The following is a 19930-nucleotide window of genomic DNA, read 5'->3' as shown; positions in this document are numbered from 1 at the left end:
ATGACTAGATTGACACATTAAACGCATTTGACGTAATTAGCATGTCTTCTTGAAGACGTGTCTGTAATTTAAAAGATAAGATTAGCCTATAATAAAGTCACCACACTCAACCATTCCCTGGCCACTGCCAACAAAAGGTAGATAAGGACAAGGACGCCGCAGATTTTACCGTAAGTAGATCTAGATCTAGATCTAGACGACTGGACAGATATCTAGATATATTAGAATTAGATTGTTGAATCTTCTTATCTTATAAAATACAGAGTCCCCAGACGTTACTTTGAAAAAAAAGAAGATTATTATGTCCTACGCGTCATGCATCTAGTCATGCAATGACTTAAATTCTGCCAAGTTGAATCTTATCATTTTTATTTTACACCATGTGGCATGTCATAATTATAATCAGATTACCAGTCATCATAACAATAACATGTTATGAATTATAGAGTATTTAAACGTTTGGAAACACTTTGGCACGATCTTTTGTTTTTTATTTATAGTTCAGTAATGACATTACCTAGAAAAAAAAATAAAGTACCCAGAAAATCTTCAACTTTAATCTATAATAATAAGTTTGTTGCAAGTCTCTGCATTGCATTTTTCATATTGAAATTTATGTAAACTTACTGTAGTGTAGGGTCGTCAACATTTGAAAACACTTTTTCTCGAGGTGCAACAAATGAATACACTGAGAAGAATTTGTAAACACGTTAATTAAAATCTTTTTAAAATTAATTTTAATTTAAGATTCCTAACTAAAGTCATTTTTAACATTTACTTCAGCATCTATTATTTCTTTTTATTTAGTTTGGAGTTTAAATATGGTTGCCTAGAGTGCCTAGACTTGTAGTATTTTAGGTGATATCAATGTCCCCTCCCCCTTATAAAAATACATGTTCATGATGTTGTTTTTTTTTTGTTTTTTTTTGCTTGATGCAGGAGATGTTTAATATTTAAACTCTGTTATAAATATTTTGGTATTTTCATTAATTTGATTTCAAAGAAATAAAACAATAACAACACAATGTTTTTTTAAACATATATATATATTTACATTTATATATATATATATATATATATATATATATATATACAAATATACAGCCAATATTTACAATTGATCTTTACAATTTTACAAAAAAACATTTACATATTTATATACATATTTAGCCTTTAAGTATTTATTTAGCTGCAAAGGAAATGTTTGTTTTAAACATATTTACATTTAGATATTTACATATATACATTTTATACACATACTACATACACTAATAATCTAATACAAACATACAGCAGATGTTAACTCATTTTATACAATTAAAATTTGCATATTTGCATAAAGGCATGGAAACCGCCCAATGTCAAGATCATTGATCTGGGCAACATAATTGACACACAAAAGAAAGATCTTCAAGTTCTTCAGTTGTCAAATTATTTGACATGTGAGTGCATTCCACATGAAGCCACCGATCACATATTTCACACAGGATCTAAATATTTCCACCTTTTTGCCACAATCTGAGCAAGTATCTTTTGTGGTTTGATTTATTACTTGGTCAGCACCATCAACACCTGCAGCCAGCTCTTTTTCCATCTCTCCCTTCTTAATAATGGATTGTCATCGCTGTCTTCATCTATGTCTTTTGAAGTATTCGGTTTGTTCATTTTCTTAGTTTCTAGTTTCTTCCTTTCTATTACTTGCTTGTGCATTTGTTTTTCTACTTTTTCCTTGTAAGTCCTTCACAACTTTAAATTGTTAGTTGCCTTTTCTTAGAGACATTTCATTTTTATCAATTGCCTCTAGGGCAGCTTTAACAATTTCAGGCTTTTGGTGAATATATTTTCTTTTCTTCTCTGAAGCCATATAGTCTAAACACTTATAGATGATCAAGTATTGGATACGGGTATCTAGACTGTCACAGAGAAAAAAAAGTATTATAAACAAATCAAATTAATAAAGCAATTACATCTAACTTAGTCATAGTTAGCTCTACTCTTATATTTTACTACTGTTTCCATTTGCTTCTTTATGACATTTGTAAATAATTGTAATCACCCCCCTTTTATTTCTAATTCTGTTCAGTGAATAATCTGGGCTGTTTAGTGTGTGTTTTCCAACCATTTTTAAACCCTAAAACACAAGTCTGCTATAGTTAATACGTCAGGATGCTTAAAAATAGCAATCATCCCTGACCTGGTTTCATTTTCCCTACGTAGGAGAAAAAAAAAAGTTCACGTACCTGTGGTCTTTGACCCAGTGTAACCTCGATCGTCTGGATAGCAACGAATAGCAGACGTGCAGGAAAGAAACAGAAATGATGCATGCGCATTACCAATGTAGTAGCTTTCCATTTCCTTTTACAATAAAAGCGCCGTGATTAAAAAAATACGATGGGTGTTTCCAAACCGTTCGTGTTTCCAAACGTTTAAATACTCTACTAGACTCTAGATCTGTATAAATCTAATGTACATCTTTGTCCAAACCTAATTAAATTAACTAATTTGGTAATGTGCAGTCCAAGACTCATTTTCTCTCTAATATTAAATATATGTAGATCTATGTGTCATGCTAAATGTACCCAAGTCCTGGGCAATACCATTTATTATAATGACACATACAACGACAAAATAAGATTCAGAATGCCACTTTACCGACATAGAACATGTTTAATTACATTATTTGCACTATAATACAGAAAAATAGTTAGAGTCCACACTTAGACTATATATATCCAAAAAAGTCCAACTGTCCTGGACTAGGAACAAAAAACACACTCGGAGATATGCGCTGTCTGGGTGCAGCGGATACTTCATGTTACTGTACTCAGATATGCGCTGTCTGGGTGCAGCAGATACTTCAGGTTACTGTACTCAGAGATATGTGCTGTCTGGGTGTAGCAGATACTTCAGGTTACTGTAATTAGAGATATGCGTTGTCTGGGTGCAGCAGATACTTCAGGTTACTGTACTCAGAGATATGCGCTGTCTGGGTGCAGCAGATACTTCAGGTTACTGTACTCAGATATGCGCTGTCTGGGTGCAGCAGATACTTCAGGTTACTGTACTCAGAGATATGTGCTGTCTGGGTGCAGCAGATACTTCAGGTTACTGTACTTAGAGATATGCGTTGTCTGGGTGCAGCAGATACTTCAGGTTACTGTACTCAGAGATATGCGTTGTCTGGGTGCAGCAGACTTGGACTTTGCTGATGATGTTGCACTACTCGGGGCTACAAATAAATGCATTCAAGAAATGACGGAGAGCCTAGACAGAGAGGCACCCAAAATTGGCCTCCGCATGAACTTGGATAAGACTAAAATTATGCGAGTTGGATATAAGGCAAAGGGTGTCCCCGTCAGACTTGGCGAGTCAAAGCTTGAAGAGCTGGACAAGTTCACGTACCTTGGCAGCATCATAACAAATGATGGAGATGCTTACCATGATGTAGCATGTCGAATAGGAAAGGCAGGGAGCATTTTCCAAAGGCTGCAGCCTATTTGGACTAGCCAAGCCATTGGACTCGAGACAAAAATACACCTTCTCAACACAATCGTCATTCCAACTGCTACATATGCATGTGAGACGTGGAAGTCATCTGTCAAAATTGAGAAAAGACTAAATGTGGCTCAACAGAGATGGCTGAGACGGATTTTGGGAGTCAGTTACACAGACCGGATCTCAAACAAGGAAATCCTATGCCGAACTGGGAGTCGAACACTTAGTGAGGTTGTGACTGAGCGTCGCATGAGATTTGCGGGACATGTTCTACGTCAAAATGAATTACACACACCAAGAGTTGCGATAACATGGAAGCCAAAACGAGGAAAGCGCAAACAGGGACGTCCTCGTATTACCTGGCGACACACCTTCATGGAGGACCTCAGAACAGTGGACACCAGGTGGGAGGAGGCTTCAGACATTGCCAGTGACAGATCATTATGGAGACAGCTCTCCGCCCAATGCGCTGAACAGCGCGGGAGGACCTAAGTCTAAGCATAATATCATTATGGTTTCTGAACAAAAAACTGCTGTAATTTGGAAGTTCAAAATATATAGAGATCTATGTTACTATGTAGGCCTATTAAAAGAAAAACATAATAAAAAGGCAGAAAAAAAAATACATCAAAAAGATATTATTTTTTTCTTTATGTAAATTTGATGCTTTAAAAAAAAAAAAAGCAACAACTAAGCAAATAAAAAAAAAAAACATGTAAAATAGAATAAATGAGACTGCATAGAGTTGATAAAGTAAGCTTACACTGTTACACTAGAAACAAACAGATACGTTTAAAGTCAGGCCACTGATTTTAGAGATTTAATGTTATTTAATTAAGAGAATTCAAAACATAAATGAAAAAATTACAATGAGACTAATAAAGCTTAAACTGATCCCATGGTACCAAACACAGGATTTTTTTTTATAGTACTGGTAACTGAGGAAGGTTTATTACAGGCATGAGTTTGATCTTTTTGAAACTAATTCCTAAAAAAAAATGTTTTCCTAGGCAACTTCAAAACTACTTTGTCAACTATCCAGAGATTCAGGGGAATGAAATCTTAGACTATTTATAATTAAGGTAAATTTGAGAAAAATAGTAATTTCTTGATTATGATTTTAAAACTGCTTTTTTCTATGACATATATATTATAATGTAATAATGTTGTTTTTTTCAGTTAAATTAAACTGATGCAAACAGTATTTACTTATTAACTTTGACTTACTGATTATCTATGATGAGTCTGGAATTATTATGTGTGCATGATCTAAATTGTGGTGACCCATTCTGATTATTGTAAAAATGTTTTACATGTTTCAGATGTTCCTTCAGAGTTGAAAACAACTACATTCTAGCTTGAACGTCCCACAAGAAGATGTGGGGTGGCAGCAGGCAGGGGTCTAACCTAGGATCATGGAGACCACTAAACGATAGTCCAGAGTGTATATGATTGATTGAGTAGACAAAGAAGGGATGGATTACTGGAGCTAAGAGAAGGCATAATTTAACAATAGACTACTTTGGGGTAAGTTTCCGTAGCTGCCCCTACACTTTCTATGGTCTTATGTATTGGTTTTCTCTAGACTGTTTTTGTTTTTTTGTTGGTCTCTATTACATACACAGTTTAGTTCATAATATAAAGATATTTATATTTAACTCTATATGAAAAAGTTTATGTTAATATGTATTACAAGTGCTATGCCCCTTTGCTTGGGTTTGAAATGCCCTCTGTGTCAAATGAGTTAGCCTTAGTCAAGATAGCAACAAAAAAAAAAAAACATTCTTGAAAATGAACTCTACAAAACGAATATATTTGTTCTAGTTTCTACTAGCCTTAATTAACAGTTGACTGTCTAGATTTTACTTTTCTGTTGAATGAAATTTAGATGTTTATTTATTTATTATTTTTCTTTGGTTTATCATAACATAAAGCTTGCTCAGTGCTCAGTTTAAGCTCTTTGGGGAACATGTGGGGAGAAGCAGTATTTGGGAGAAGATTTCCATGCTGTTTCCAACCCTTACTTAACCCTTTCTGCAACATAGCTCAAGCCAAATCTAAATTGAAAATTTATGAAAATGTGTGGTGCTTACTGGAATTCTAAATCCAGCCCCTTGAAAGGTAGCCAACTGGTGTATGCCCCTCAGCCCCACAGGGACTTTGTATAAATCTAACAACTAATTTTAATTTATCTTCATCAGATATGGAATGAGAGAGGCTATAGTGTTGATTATATAAATATGTAGGTCTCAGCTGGGGCTGCACAGCCACGGAAAATACTGCATTCCTAACTTATCTTGGGACTTATTATAAAGGTAATTGTCTACATTTTATACTATACTATCTTTATAAGACATACTGTATAATAATACTTGTATATTTTTGGAAAAAGTGAAGATCTTTGTTTTTACCAGATCATATTGGATGTATCTGATAGTTGTCCAAGAGTTAAAGATTAGTTTCTTGTCATCACAAGGCATCACTTATTCTATAGTGAATCATTGTAGAAATGATATAAAAAGTATTCTGACTTTTAATGTATATTGACATTTTTTCTCAAGTGATCATAAGGACAATCTTCTATAGCTTTTAAACATATCAAAATATTTTTTGAATATATAATAAACCAGATGGTTCATAAATAAATTGATTATTGAAATTCAACAGATTGTATATTTAGGGTCATATTTTCCTAATCATTTTTGTTTTTGAAATTATTAGTTCTGTTAGAAGGCCTGCATACAAGATTTACCAGACATCTTTGTTTATCTCTCTATTTGCAGACTTTGAGAAATGCATTAGATTTAAACTTACTTTAGACTTAGGTCCTCCTGCGCCGTTCGGCGCATTGGGCGGCAAGCTGTCTCCATAAAGATCTGGCAATGTCTGAAGCCTCCTCCCACCTGGTGTGTCGAGTTTGCCGTTTCTGTAGCAATAGTGGTTTTACAGGGTGGGGGTCGCTAGCCCCACGCCAAACCCTCCTCCTTTTTCACCTGGGCTTGGGATTTAAATGGCTTTTAAAAATATTTTAATTATAGCACATGATGAAGGATGGGATATTGCTCATGACATCTTAAAAGATAAAAAAAAAAAAATGAGCTAAATCTGTTTATGCTATTGGGTATGTTGGTTAAGTTTTTTACTCCCCAAAGCTAGTGATGATGAGATAGAAACAGACAAAAAGACACCACATAATTATTTTCAATTTTCCCTAGTGCCATTAGAGAGGGGAAAGGGATGCCTCAATCAGACAGGAAAACCAATGACTTAGTAGAGTTGAAGTAACTTATTAACATGCATGACTAGATTGATCATGAAATGCATAAGACATAATTATATTCTCTTTTGAAGTAATGCCTGTAATCTAGAAGAAATGAAGATTGTGTTGTCCTGTTCTTTTTGGTCTTCCTCTGTGCCTTGTGCCTGTGGGTTCCCATCTGAAGCCTGAATAGCTCTTTTGTTGGCATTTTTATTTTAGGTGTAACTTGTGTATTGTTCATTATTTATTAAGTTTTGAAAGTGGTTTTCTGAGTTTGGAAAGATCTAATCAACTTTCTAACAAACAGCTCTGCTAGCTTGTAGACATCTAGGTGAACATATAAGGATATCTAGCATGTAATAAATTCTATGAAACTTTTAAAAGAATAAGTATATTATTATGAGGTTGCTTTTAGAATAAAGGCATATATTAATATATGTAAATAGTTTTGGAAAGTGTTATGCAAAAGTGATTCTGTTCACAGCTGCCATTATCCAAGGACATATGATTCTCTGGAGGCTTACATCACTGGAAAAAGTCTTTGGGCCCCTGAAGATTACAGTACATGTAATGCTGCAAAAGGAGGAGGATGCTGGGCCAGGGTAAACACTCCATAACATAATGGCATAGTGAATGAAATAACATTTTATTTTAGTGTATAATAGTTGTAATTTTAGTCTAAAATATTTAAATAAATGTTACAGTATAAGCCAGTTCCTGAATTAGCTTGTCACAATGCACATTCAGCCAAAGTTAAAAATTCTTGAATAAAGTTATCGTTATTGTACTTAAGCTAGCTATATCCTGTATAGCCAAAAGATTGGCAGCAATTCTCTCTGCAAATGATGATGTGCTGATTCATAATGGAACATTTGATTTTTTTTAATTGGGGGGGGGACTTAAGTGGTTAAGTGCAGATTGAAATCTTGGTCAAGATTGTTTTTGAATTTCAGGATCATAGAGTGCCTCAAGTCTGTGCAATTTTAATGACATTAGTTGGGGAAAGTAAAGAAGGTTTATCATTGTGCTGGCCATATCATGATACCTTTATAACTGTAGGCCACAGAAACAGATGACATTTACATCATCTGCCCTATAGATTGCAAGTTTTAAAAGGCATTCTTATTACATTTTAATCCGCAACTATTATAATAATTTTTTCAGACATTTTTTCTTTTCTGAGCCACAACAATTGATTTTAAAATAATATTTCTGATTTACTTTGATGCAAGAAAAAGCTAATATTATAAGCAATACTTACTATAGTCAAATTATGCACTTTTATAAAGTATGCTAAGCAGGCTTAAACAAAGCATAAAAAAAGAATATTTGCTATTGATCTTTTAGAAAATGGGGCTATAGAATATACAACTATATATTTGTTATAATTTTAATGAAGGTTTTTTTGTTTTTACATTTTATCCTCAAATTTAAATCAAAACTATGTCAATAGCTATATGTCTTCATAAGTTATAACTAATTTAACATGTATTTATCTTTGGAATGTTTGTAAATTGTTTTACATGTTTCGGATGTCCCTTTAGAGTTGAAGATAGTTTACTTCCTAGTCCAAACCTCCCGCAGGGTGACGGGGGATGGGAGCAGGCAGGGTTTGAACCAGAGACCATCGATAAATCTGATCGACAGTCCAGTGCGCAAACTGCACGACCTGGTAGTCAGGATCGTTATCTGGATAACTATTGTCTGATAAATTGAAATAATGATTAAGTCTAGAAGAAGTAAAACTATGGCATGCATCCTGTCTGGAACTATCTATTCACCTTAATAGATTTCGATTTAATTCCACTAATTTCGATAGTAAAGCAGTTTACTTGCTATGTTGTGAGTCTTTTTTTTTTAAAAAGATAAAAAAAAAATGAAACATCTGTTGGTGCTTCTGCTCTGACACTGAAAAAAAAGTAGGTCTGTTGAAGTTAATGAATAATAAAAACAAAGAAGAATATCCAGATCATACATGATTACATTTTGTAGTGTCATTCAATAAGGAAATCTACTTGAATTGTAAGCATGTTTCTAACCCTAAATATTTACTATATAAATAAATTATGGCTTTCATATAGTGCTACATTCATGCTTATAGCATGCTCAGAGCACTATGGTCCAATCTCATTTGTGGACCAGTGGGAGTAGGTTTTCTAACTGCCTTAAAGCACTCAGTAAGCACAACTCAACTCGAGTAGTGTGTCGAACCTCTTGCCCCCTTCATAGGCAGCCAAGCTAAGCCAAGTTCAAGCGTAGTTGGCCTCTTGACCACGCTTCCTACTAGGCTCGATTGGTTACCTTGGTTGTGGAAAAGGAAATATTTAAAGTTCTTGAAGTGTTCAGTATCCTCATTTTGTAATTAAACCTGATGCATAATGGACATTAATATTTTTACTTTATATTTTCATATGTTTCCAACTGTGAATTGCCTCTTACTTTAAAATTTAGCTCTAGCTGGATAACTTTGTGCAATAAAAAAATTATGTTTAGATTTTGGAAATTATAATTTATGTGCTACATTATAAATTCACTATATACTTGTAGAACTATTGCTTGGAATCTAATTGCAAGCTTCTACAGTCGACTGTCATACTAGATAAGGTCTTATGACTGCATTAGAACCTTGGTCAAGCAACTATAATGTTTGCCCCCCCTCCCTCCCTTCATATGGAAAGCAGGTAAATCTTTCATTTAGAGCCAAATTATATAACCCTAACCGTATTTATACAATAAAAGTGTACTGAGCATGTTATAGTAGAAAGAAGACACATTATAGAAATCTTATACATAAGAATTTGGATACCAAGAAATAAAATCTTTTCTCTAGTGAAACTAGATCTGTATGGATAATGGTTTGCTTTTAATCTTTAACAATACAGCCAATCAACCTTACTGGTACATCTGGTAACAGGTACATCTCTTATGGCTAAAATGACCAGTGTGTGTGTTTTGTATCAAGGATGTGCATGTTGTTGGTTTTGAAAAAATGTTTGATGTAACTGCCAAGGCTTTTTACAAATCTTTTGTATGTGTGTATGTGTTTTTTTTTTCTATTTTTTTAAATTTTGTATTGTAATCGGAATTCTTAAATGGTGGTAAAAAAATGTAAACCACTATTTTGACTGTCAAAAACAGTAAACCTAAAAAAAATGAATTTTGTAGTTTTAAACAAATTGAATCACACTTATAACATATATAAAATATAGATTTATAACATATTGAATCACACTTATAATACATACAGGCTGGCTGCCTGGTCGTGTGGTATATTGTTTGGACTTCTCGATGGTCCTGGGTTAATACTCTGCCTGCTGTCATCCTGCTGGAAGTTAGGACTAGGAAGTAAATTATCTTCAACTCTGAAGGAACAACTAAAATATGTGAAACATTTTACAAACATTTTTTTGTTTTCCTTTCTCAGCACATACAACTCAATTTACTTCTATTGGCTGGAAATATTTAAAGCATGACAGTGGCGTAGGTAAATTACCAAATAGTGGATCTTATGTTGGATTGATCAGCCCTGATGAACTGACCTGACCATTGTAATTGAAACCATAGTGAGACATAATTTCTTAAAAGCACTCTTCTTACCTCCCTCCCCTCCCCTTAAGATTCTAAAGAAAAAATTTGTAGCATGTTACATTACTAGACTGTAAGACTATTTATGACATATCTGTCAGACATACCTACAGGTTGGAAAACCTATCTATTTGACATACCTAGATGACATATTAACTCTGATTAATAAAAGAAAAAAGTTTTTTAGACACAATCACTTTATTTGTATTTCAGACTCATGACCACTCTATCTGTATAGGTCCTGGTATACCCTGGGATGATGTTCACCCACAACTTTTAACTTGAAATCTTAAAGGAAGTTTTGTAAGTATATTTCATTAGATTCTTCTGCTTAAAATAATTTATAACAATAAAGAAAAAGTTAAAGACTGCTATTGCATGAGGCTTGTATTAAAAAAAAAGAAAATATAATTACTGACAAATGAATTCAAAAGTTTGATGTCAGCTGGCAGAATATGAACCTGGCACCATTGTGAAAGATAATCCAGTGTGCATACTGCACAACCAGGCAGCCATCCAGTCTTAAATTAATCATTTTATTTAGTTTTAAATTAGACTGTTTTATGTTTTATTTGTATCTCTTTTCTATGGACTTTCTTTTGTTTTAACAATAATTTATTACCAGTTATATAAATTTAGTAGAATGTTTTGCAGCTAAATATCACTACCATTGTTATCTTTAGGCTAAACTAACAAGCATGAATGTCTGGTACAGTAAGATAGGGTTAATGGTCAACCTGACATTATGGTTCATTCATTGGGACAGCTAATGGTGAGTCAATTCTATTTTTAAATATTAAATTAATCTGATGAATTCCTTTGACTCTTTTTGTATTAAGTATCAAACTTGGCAGTGAAACAAAGACCAAGGAAAAGAAGCATAACTTAATTTATTTAGGTGATAGAGTAGCAGAGTAGGCCTAAAGTGTCTAATGCAGAACATTCTCAGGACATAAGCAATGTATTCATATCTTGTACCTTTGCTGAAATGTTAACAGACAGAAATTTAAAGAAGGGAATCCACCTGGGAAATAGTTTAAAGAGTGTTGGTAGACAAAAAGATTTTTTAAAAATAACTATAGACTTGCAATGAAAAAAAAAAAGAGCCTACTGCTGTGCCACACCAGTTGGTTAAAAGAAAGACTTAGCAAAAGAAAATCTGGAGATGCTTTAGTAATAAATAAGTCAGCACTTTAATATTGTATTCATATATATATATATATATATTCATATTATCACATTCCATCTTTCACAGTTTGTGTCTGATCAAGCAGTTCTCAAGTTAGGGCTTGATGAAGTCTACAAACTGACCATTATATCTACTGGACAAAAAAGGATCTTATATGTATATTTTAAACCTGGTCAATGCCTATTTCTCCACTATTGTCGACATCTTGAGATTTAGCACGGCGTGACATCACCATCGGCAGAAACCGAAGACGGCTGATACATTTGTGTGGGTGAAAAACTGAAGGCGTCGCTCAAAGACAGCTGATACATTTGTGTGGGTGAAAAACTCAAGGCTTCGCTCGAAGACAGCTGATACATTTGTGTGGGTGAAAAATTCAAGGCGTCGCCTGAAGACAGATGATACATCGTTTCCACGTGAGCGCTCGTCACCAACTTTTGACACGCTCTTGCATTGTCGAGGTTTCACCTTACATTGCTATACAGAAGGTCCTCCATTTAGACCTCTGTTCACTTATGGTCATTCTAATTTTTCAGAGACTTTACATATTTGGATTATCTAAGCTGAAGTTCTCCACTTAAGTACTGTTGGATTATTTATACGAATGTTCAAGTACTTTTGGATTATTGATCTTTGACGTTGAAGTTGGACTAACTTGTACCTATTGGCGCTCTCCTAGTCATCGTTGTACGCCGAAGAAATAACACATGCCTGCATTACTACACTTACATTTTGGATTATCTTATTGGATTATTTGGATTACCTGTTGGACTTGTGTTAATTGTAAAGGTCAAGAGGAAATATTTTTTGACATTACTTGAGCATTTGAGCCATCTTATGGCATATGACTGGATTATTTTACTACTACTTTGATGCTCACATTGATGTGTATTCTCAATCGGATTACTTAGTTACCTTACCCATGGATTATTATTGAACTACTCAAGCTGTATTTGTATTTGACAAGCTACGAGAGGATTAATCTAGATCAGTCTACAAAAGAAAGTCTGTAAGTTATAATTAAGGATTGAATATATTCATATGATTAATAAAGTACATTGATTTTGCTGTGGTATAGCAGTAATTGAAGTTGATTATATATAGAGTTAGTGATTGATAACTCTTGGAACCATATTAAATTGATTTTCATTTTTTAAATTTGTTACCTTAAAGGGCGGTCGGCGTGGGTCTGTCTTATGTTTTGAGACTGAATCGGCACAATTTATTTGTTCCGTTCCATTTCACTTCATCTGATAGGGATCTTTAGGGATTTTCTTGTTGTTCTCCTAGTCCTAATAAGGTCCGAGTAGACCAGCCTTGTTCGGTAGGGACTTCTAGATCATTTGGAAATTTTTTGTTTAGTGGTATATAGTTTTGTTTGTACAATCGTAGTGTGATTTCTCTTTGTATTCATATTGTTTGTTTGTGTAAGTCTTGTATTTACATATCTGTGATTCTCTTGTCAAAGTCTTCTATTTATTGATTTCTTTTAAAGCAGACTGTATTGTTATCTATATTGTTTTTGTGTTCGTCACCTATACTTTAATTTATCTCTTTATTCTCTCATTAATTAATTTTTTTTTCATTTTTTCACTGCACATATAACATGTTACAAAGATATATTTGAAGTAATAATATTGTGTACATATATACTATCACTTGAATTAGAGCCTTATTTTTTGAGCTCTTGTACTTATTTTGTATTGACACATTTCTCGTACTCTGATTATTTTGTTGGTACATTTTGACGCAACACTTATTACTATTGACTCATTTGTACATTGTATTTGGCACACATTGATTACAAACTCAACACATTTATTGGCCATCTATTATTTAAATATCAAATATACATGCAAAGTGAGACATTATTATTTGTATTTTGATAACTAAGCACTCACTACACAGTTAATACTACATACAGATTGGAATCCTATATATTTGTTGACTTTATACACGTTGAAGATTATTTAATATTTATTGACATTATACACACTTGAAGCCTAAACCCATACCTATCAACAATGTCTACCTATGATAAAATCTTGGAGTTGGCCAGAGAAATGGAATTGAAGGGTGAAAAGAAAAGAGAATTTATCGAAAGAGAATTGGATGAATTAAAGAAGAAAGAACGTGAAGTAGCGGAACGAGATGAACGAGCGGCAGAAAGAGCGCATCAGAAAGAAATGAAAGAAATAGAGAGAAAAGTTGAGTTAGCTAAACTGGAAGCTGCAAAAGTGAATCCGAACATATTACAACCACTGACACAGCAAGCCAAACCATACGTCTCGAAGTTCCATAAGTTCAATGAGAAAAACGAAACTCTTGAAAACTACATTGTGCAATTTGAGCACATAGCCTCAACGTATGACATGTCTCCTAGAGATATGGCCAAGCACCTACTCGCCAATCTTGCAGGTGAACCGCTGAACATAATAGCCACCCTGACACCTGAACAAAAGACTGACTACAAGGCTGTGAAAAACAGACTCCTCGAACACTTTGGCAAATTCGAGGACCACTACAGAAAACTCTTTCGAGACATCAGATTGCAAAAGAACGGTGATTACAACAGAATTATTTTTGAAATTAAGCAAAATATCTTAAAGTGGCTTGAACTCTCCAACTGTGATATGATGAGACCAGACCAAATCATTGATATGTTCTTAATTGACAGTGTACTATTGAATGTTACAGACAACATTTTCACTTTCCTGAAAGAGAAGAAAATTAAAAACGAAACAGAACTCATAACTAACCTGAATTTATTCAAAGACAGCCATCCCAATCACACCATCGACAGAAGAGACCATCAAATAGCTGCCACCATTAACACTGATTCAAGTAAATTCAAATACAGCAGCAACAATAAAACCTGCTTTAACTGCGGCATAAAGGGTCACATAAAGAGCCAATGTAGATCAATCAACAGAAGCACTTTCCAGTATCAAAGTGGCACATATCGAGACAATAAATATGACAACAGAAGAAACAGCAGAGCAACCCAAAGTTACAGCCCTAATGATAGAAGAAGGCAATACAACACCAACAACGATAATTACAACTTCCAAAACTATCAAAGAAGACAGCAATAACAATAGAATCCATAGACGCCCTAGCAGTTATGACAACTCAGCCGCAACCATCGACACTCACGAACACGAACATGTAGCATTCATGAACTCAACTCCAGAAAATAATTCCTATCCATTACTTACAAACCGGCTGGACAACGCATCATGAAACAGTAACATTAGAACTGGAAACACACATGACACTAGTAGTTAGCAAGCTAGACATAGGGCAGCACAACATACAATTTTGTTTATTATACAATAGGATACAACACCATCACAAAATCATTAAATATCAGTAATATAACTAAACAATGACATTGTTCACATAAGTCAACAACTATAATTATCACACTATTTTACATAACACTAGCACCGTTAAGGACTCATTAGCCAGTACAAGTGTAATTCATTGAATCTGTTGATTCCATATTCTACATATAACTATGATTGTATTTGTACACATGACACTTCAAAAGGTCATATGTGCCCAATTTTTGCATATGTGTAAATTATTTTTCCAAGAGTCCATTTGAACAGAACGCAGTCATATTAAAACCTGAGTATGTGACACTATTTATTGAAATGTATTTTTCATTTTTTCAAATGTACATAACCTTTGTAAATTGTATAGATATGACTGTGACATTGATCTTCACTGATGAATTTATTTTTTCCCACATATCAGTTTTGAAGACTATTTGAGCTTAATTGGAGGCTTGAAACGATACACTTGATGATATGTAATGCAAACAATGATTTTTTGAAAAGAATATTGTATTTAATTAGTGAGATCTATTTGAGCATTACTGATGGCTTGAAAAATAATTGATACTGTGTAATGCAAACTGAATCTTTGAATAGAAGATTGTACTTAATATGAGAAGTATTGGAGCATTATTGATGGCTCATGAAGTAATATATATAATGTGTGATGTAATCGCTGATTTTTTGAGGAGAAGATTGTATTTAATATGAGAAAATTATTTGAGCATTATTGATGGCTCGTGAAGCAATACATTTGATGTGTGTCGTAGACACTGATATTTTTTGAGGAGAAAATTGTATTTAATGACAAAACTTTTGGAGCATTATTGATGGCTCAAGCAGTATATTTTATATTATGTGATGATAACACTAATTTTGAGAAGAATATTGTATGGATATGAGAAAACTATCGAAGCATGATTAATGGCTCGAAGTAATATACTTGATTTTTGAAAGAACATTGTACTTGATTCATGAAGACTATTGGAGCACTATTAATGGCTCAAAGTAATATATTTGATTTTTGAATAGAACATTGTATTTGAGTGATGAAGACTATTAGAGCACTATTAATGGCTCGAAGTAACATATTTGATGTTACATAACGTGAAAAGCTGATTCATTTTTTTGAGAGAAGATTGTAACTTACACTTATGTTAAAAGAACTTGTGCTCACAGTAAGACATATGAGCCAAATGAATATCATGATAACGACCTTGATGCTTTAATATGCTTATGACTTTGATGATTTAAATATGTTCCTCATAAATCATCATTAAAGAATATATTTTCTTGACTTTCATGATTTAGTAGCATTGTCAAAACATTGCCATTATTTTTGTACATAAACCATTGAGACAACATAAATATTTATTATAGATACATTTGACTTGCATTGATTTATTTTAAAGAACATTGCCAATATCTTTTCATTTGACCATGTAACCATTGTCAATATTTTTCATTTGATTATGTAACCTGATGGGATAAACTAAGTATATTTGTATACGAGCATTTTTCATGGCTGCTCATTCCTTTGTAAAATTAATATTGAAAGCATTCTTTTGATAAATTGAGAATTTACTTTGAAATTTTGTGTAAAGAAACACTTGCCTTTTGAGTAATGTTGACAACTATGAGTATTGTCTACACAGACAAATATTTGTTCAAATATTGTAAGGTCAAATGAGACCATATATTAGTCTCATCAAATTTTTTGATGGCATGATAAGACATGTGCCAGAGATTATAGCACACATTGTACATTTGTATGGATTATTTCTCTCTCAAAAGATGTGACTATACATATAATAGTATTATTACTTAAATTTCAAAAGATTTTTACAAAATCTTTTTTTTTTGAGGGAAAGGGTGTAATGTCACAGTCTTAGTTGACATTGCATGATCTAAAGTTCACGCCATGTTAATAGTTTAAAAGACATGTGGAATTCCTAATGTAGAAAACAGGAAGTAGAATGAATAAAGTTGACTTTGAAGTCAGTCAGTCAGTCAAGTAAAGCAGACAAGTGAAGTCAAGTTAGAAGTCAAGTGTTATTCTTTGGACAGAGTGGTCAAGTATATTTTAGTCCGGGATGGACAGTAGCGACTTAGAAAAGTCTGTAGTAATTTCAGTTAGAAAGTAACTTGTGGGCAGTTGTTGCCAGTGGTCTTTTGAGACATGTATTAGTTAATCTATATTTCTACACAGTGTTGCCCGCTGAGATGCGGACATGATTTGTTGTTAACGTATTGGATACTTTTGATACCGCTGTTATGCGGATAGGATTATTATTTCTTGACTTGTAGCACTAACAAGGAGTGCAGTATATTATTATTATTATAGTAAAATAAACTTCATGTTGTCTGCTGAACGGACTTGAGTCAGTCCTATAGTGTTTGTCTTGTCACGTGTCTAGAGTACTTCAGGAAGTAAGAACTCAATATTACACCATTCAACGTTCATTGACAGACCCCCTTCCTCCCAACCATTTCCTCTGCCTTATCTTGATGACTTTGACTTTAATTAGACATTAAGCTTTCCATGTGCTGAAATTTAGCATTGTAGAACAGGAAATAAATTGTCTATGACAGTTCAAAGTGTGTATACATTTTTTTGACGCACCCTGTAAATATATTGTATTCAGTGATTTTTTTATTTTACCATTTTCTAATATTAGTTTGTTAGCTCAATAACTATTAACCTTTTAGATTGTTATCTTTTGTAATGTTAAGACTAGAAAACGATCTCAAAATTATATTTAGGACGATGATTACAATTACTTAGTCAATTACTTAGATAAAATAATTATAAAACAAAAGTTATATAAAGACATAATTATACAATGTTTATGTTTTGTATGTTCATAAAAATGTGTATAGCAGTGTTATGGAGTGTGTGTGTGTGGGTGTTTCCAAGGTAACGTTGAGAAATTAGCGATTGGTTGTCGGATATGCAGTGAGGATGGTGAAATTACAAAAATGGTCTAGTGTAATGCAAATTACCCAGGGATCTGAAACTGTACAGACAGGTTTTTTGTAGTGAGTTAGATTTTGTTTAAAATACTTAAAATACCATTTTATATTATTGCTACTAGATTTATTTCATTTCATCTAGGTTAGTATTAGGGTTAGTGTTATGTTGTAATAAAAGTTATATTTAGTTTTGTTTCATAAAAAGAAGTTTTTTCAAGTTTCACAATTAAATATATATATATATATATCCAAGCAGTAGTTCTCACCAAACTTTCATACACTGGCAGAACTACCTTAAAAAAATGTTCTGCTGGAGGCTGGTGTGGGTAGTATAGAAGAAATACTTATTCAACAGCTGTGATGGGTTGGAAAATTATCCCACATGGGGGGTGACTGCATGCCAAATGGTATCTTCAAGGATGGCGTAACGGGGTGCTCCTGTAAGCACTATAAAGATTAACTCAGGCACCTTTTTGCCATAGAGGAAAGTAGGTTGTAATAGGGTTTATAAAAACACTGCACTCATCTTTTATCTTCAGCATCATTATTATTATTAAACCATTACTCAAATTTTGCTTTGTTATTTTGCCATGTAGCGATTTACTGCTGCTGGGGTGAACAATGCTTAAAAAAATAAAAATATGCTGTGTTTTTACTTTGGCCCAGCGGTGGCTCCCACATTTATGTCTTTTGTATTTTTCTATACCAGTTCTGTTACTATGCAAATGCAAAAAAAAAAAAATGCAAGTTGTTGCACTATTGATATTTTTTATACTAATTTTTTATTTATATTATTAATTATTTATTATTATCTAAGCATCTGTTTGTATTTGAGCTGGGTAATGAATATAGATTCTTAAATTTAATTGTTGTTTGTTGCTTTACTCACTTTTAAACTGTGACCATGTAAATTTTGTCTAGATGGAGAATGGTAATGTCTTAGTGTTAATGATTAGATTGAGAATGTTAATGTCTTAGTGTCAATAATAACAGTGAGAATGGTAATGTCTTAGTGTCAATGATAACAGTGAGAATGGTAATGTCTTAGTGTCAATGATAACAGTGAGAATGGTAATGTCTTAGTGTTATTGATTAGATTGATAATGGTAATGTCTTAGTGTCAATGATTACATTGAGAATAGTAATGTCTTAGTGCCAATGATAACACTGAGACAATCATTAGATTGAGGATGGTAATGTCTTAGTGTGAATGGTGTAACACTATGATTAGAGTGAGATGCACGAGATGATTTCAGTTCACGTGAAAATGGGTCTTACACATTGTCGAGCAAAGAGGTACCATTTTTGATCACATGACCACGATTTTTTAGTAAGTTAGCGCCATGATGTATCAAGAGACGTAGGTGTCTCTGTTTTATGAAATTGGTTTAAATAATATGAGTACCTAATTGGAGATATTTCTATGGATGTAGTTTGTATTTGATGTGAAATAATTCATGATATTTTATGGCTGAGATTGCCTACTTTATGAACTATTATTTGATGTAATAAATATTTGTCTGCCAGAGAGTAGTTTGTAATTATTTTATCCATAATATGTAATGTGTTTGATTAAGAATACAAGAACACTACATCAAGGCCAGAAGAGGCCCTTATACCATTCAATCAACATTCACACCATTCAAGACGGTACAAATAGTTAAATTGAGAATGGTAATGTCTTAGTGTCAATGATTACATTGAGAATAGCAATGTCTTAGTGTCAATGATTATATTGAAAATGGTAATGTCTTAGTGTCAATGGTAATTTTTTAGTGTCAATGATTATATTGAAAATGGTAATGTCTTAGTGTCAATGGTAATTTTTTAGTGTCAATGATTAGATTGAGAATGGTAATGTCTTAGTGTCAATGATTAGATTGAGAATGGTAATGTCTTAGTGTCGATGATTAGATTGAGAATGGTAATGTCTTAGTGTCAATGATTACATTGAGAATGGTAATGTCTTAGTGTCATTGATTACATTGAGAATGTTATGTCAATGATTAGATTGAGAATGGTAATGTCTTAGTGTCAATGATTAGATTGATAATGGAAACATCTTAACCTCATTGATTAGATTGAGAA

General features: G+C 33.1%; 1 protein-coding gene across 3 annotated transcripts; it reads left to right on the top strand.

Annotated features, from left to right (window-relative positions):
• Positions 1-13: 13 nt before the first annotated feature.
• Positions 14-19368, top strand: LOC129923944 (uncharacterized). Of its 3 annotated transcripts, none has more exons than XM_056017230.1 (9): positions 14-170; positions 4506-4577; positions 4818-5022; positions 5697-5810; positions 7239-7356; positions 10179-10317; positions 10553-10642; positions 11023-11111; positions 11595-19368. In XM_056017230.1, exon 9 carries the CDS (start codon positions 13553-13555, stop codon positions 14621-14623), a length of 1071 nt encoding a protein of 356 aa, XP_055873205.1. In that variant the 5' UTR covers positions 14-170; positions 4506-4577; positions 4818-5022; positions 5697-5810; positions 7239-7356; positions 10179-10317; positions 10553-10642; positions 11023-11111; positions 11595-13552; the 3' UTR covers positions 14624-19368. The 3 variants fall into 3 exon arrangements, with proteins under 3 accessions (XP_055873205.1, XP_055873207.1, XP_055873206.1); XM_056017231.1 differs by lacking the exon at positions 14-170 and adding an exon at positions 2487-2505; XM_056017232.1 differs by lacking the exon at positions 4506-4577 and having other exon boundaries at positions 23-170.
• Positions 19369-19930: the final 562 nt, after the last annotated feature.

This window comes from Biomphalaria glabrata, chromosome 18 (assembly GCF_947242115.1).
Source record: "Biomphalaria glabrata chromosome 18, xgBioGlab47.1, whole genome shotgun sequence".
Taxonomy (NCBI): domain Eukaryota; kingdom Metazoa; phylum Mollusca; class Gastropoda; family Planorbidae; genus Biomphalaria; species Biomphalaria glabrata.
The sequence above is the reverse complement of the archived record's forward strand: the minus strand, read 5'-3'. Positions and strand labels throughout refer to the sequence as shown.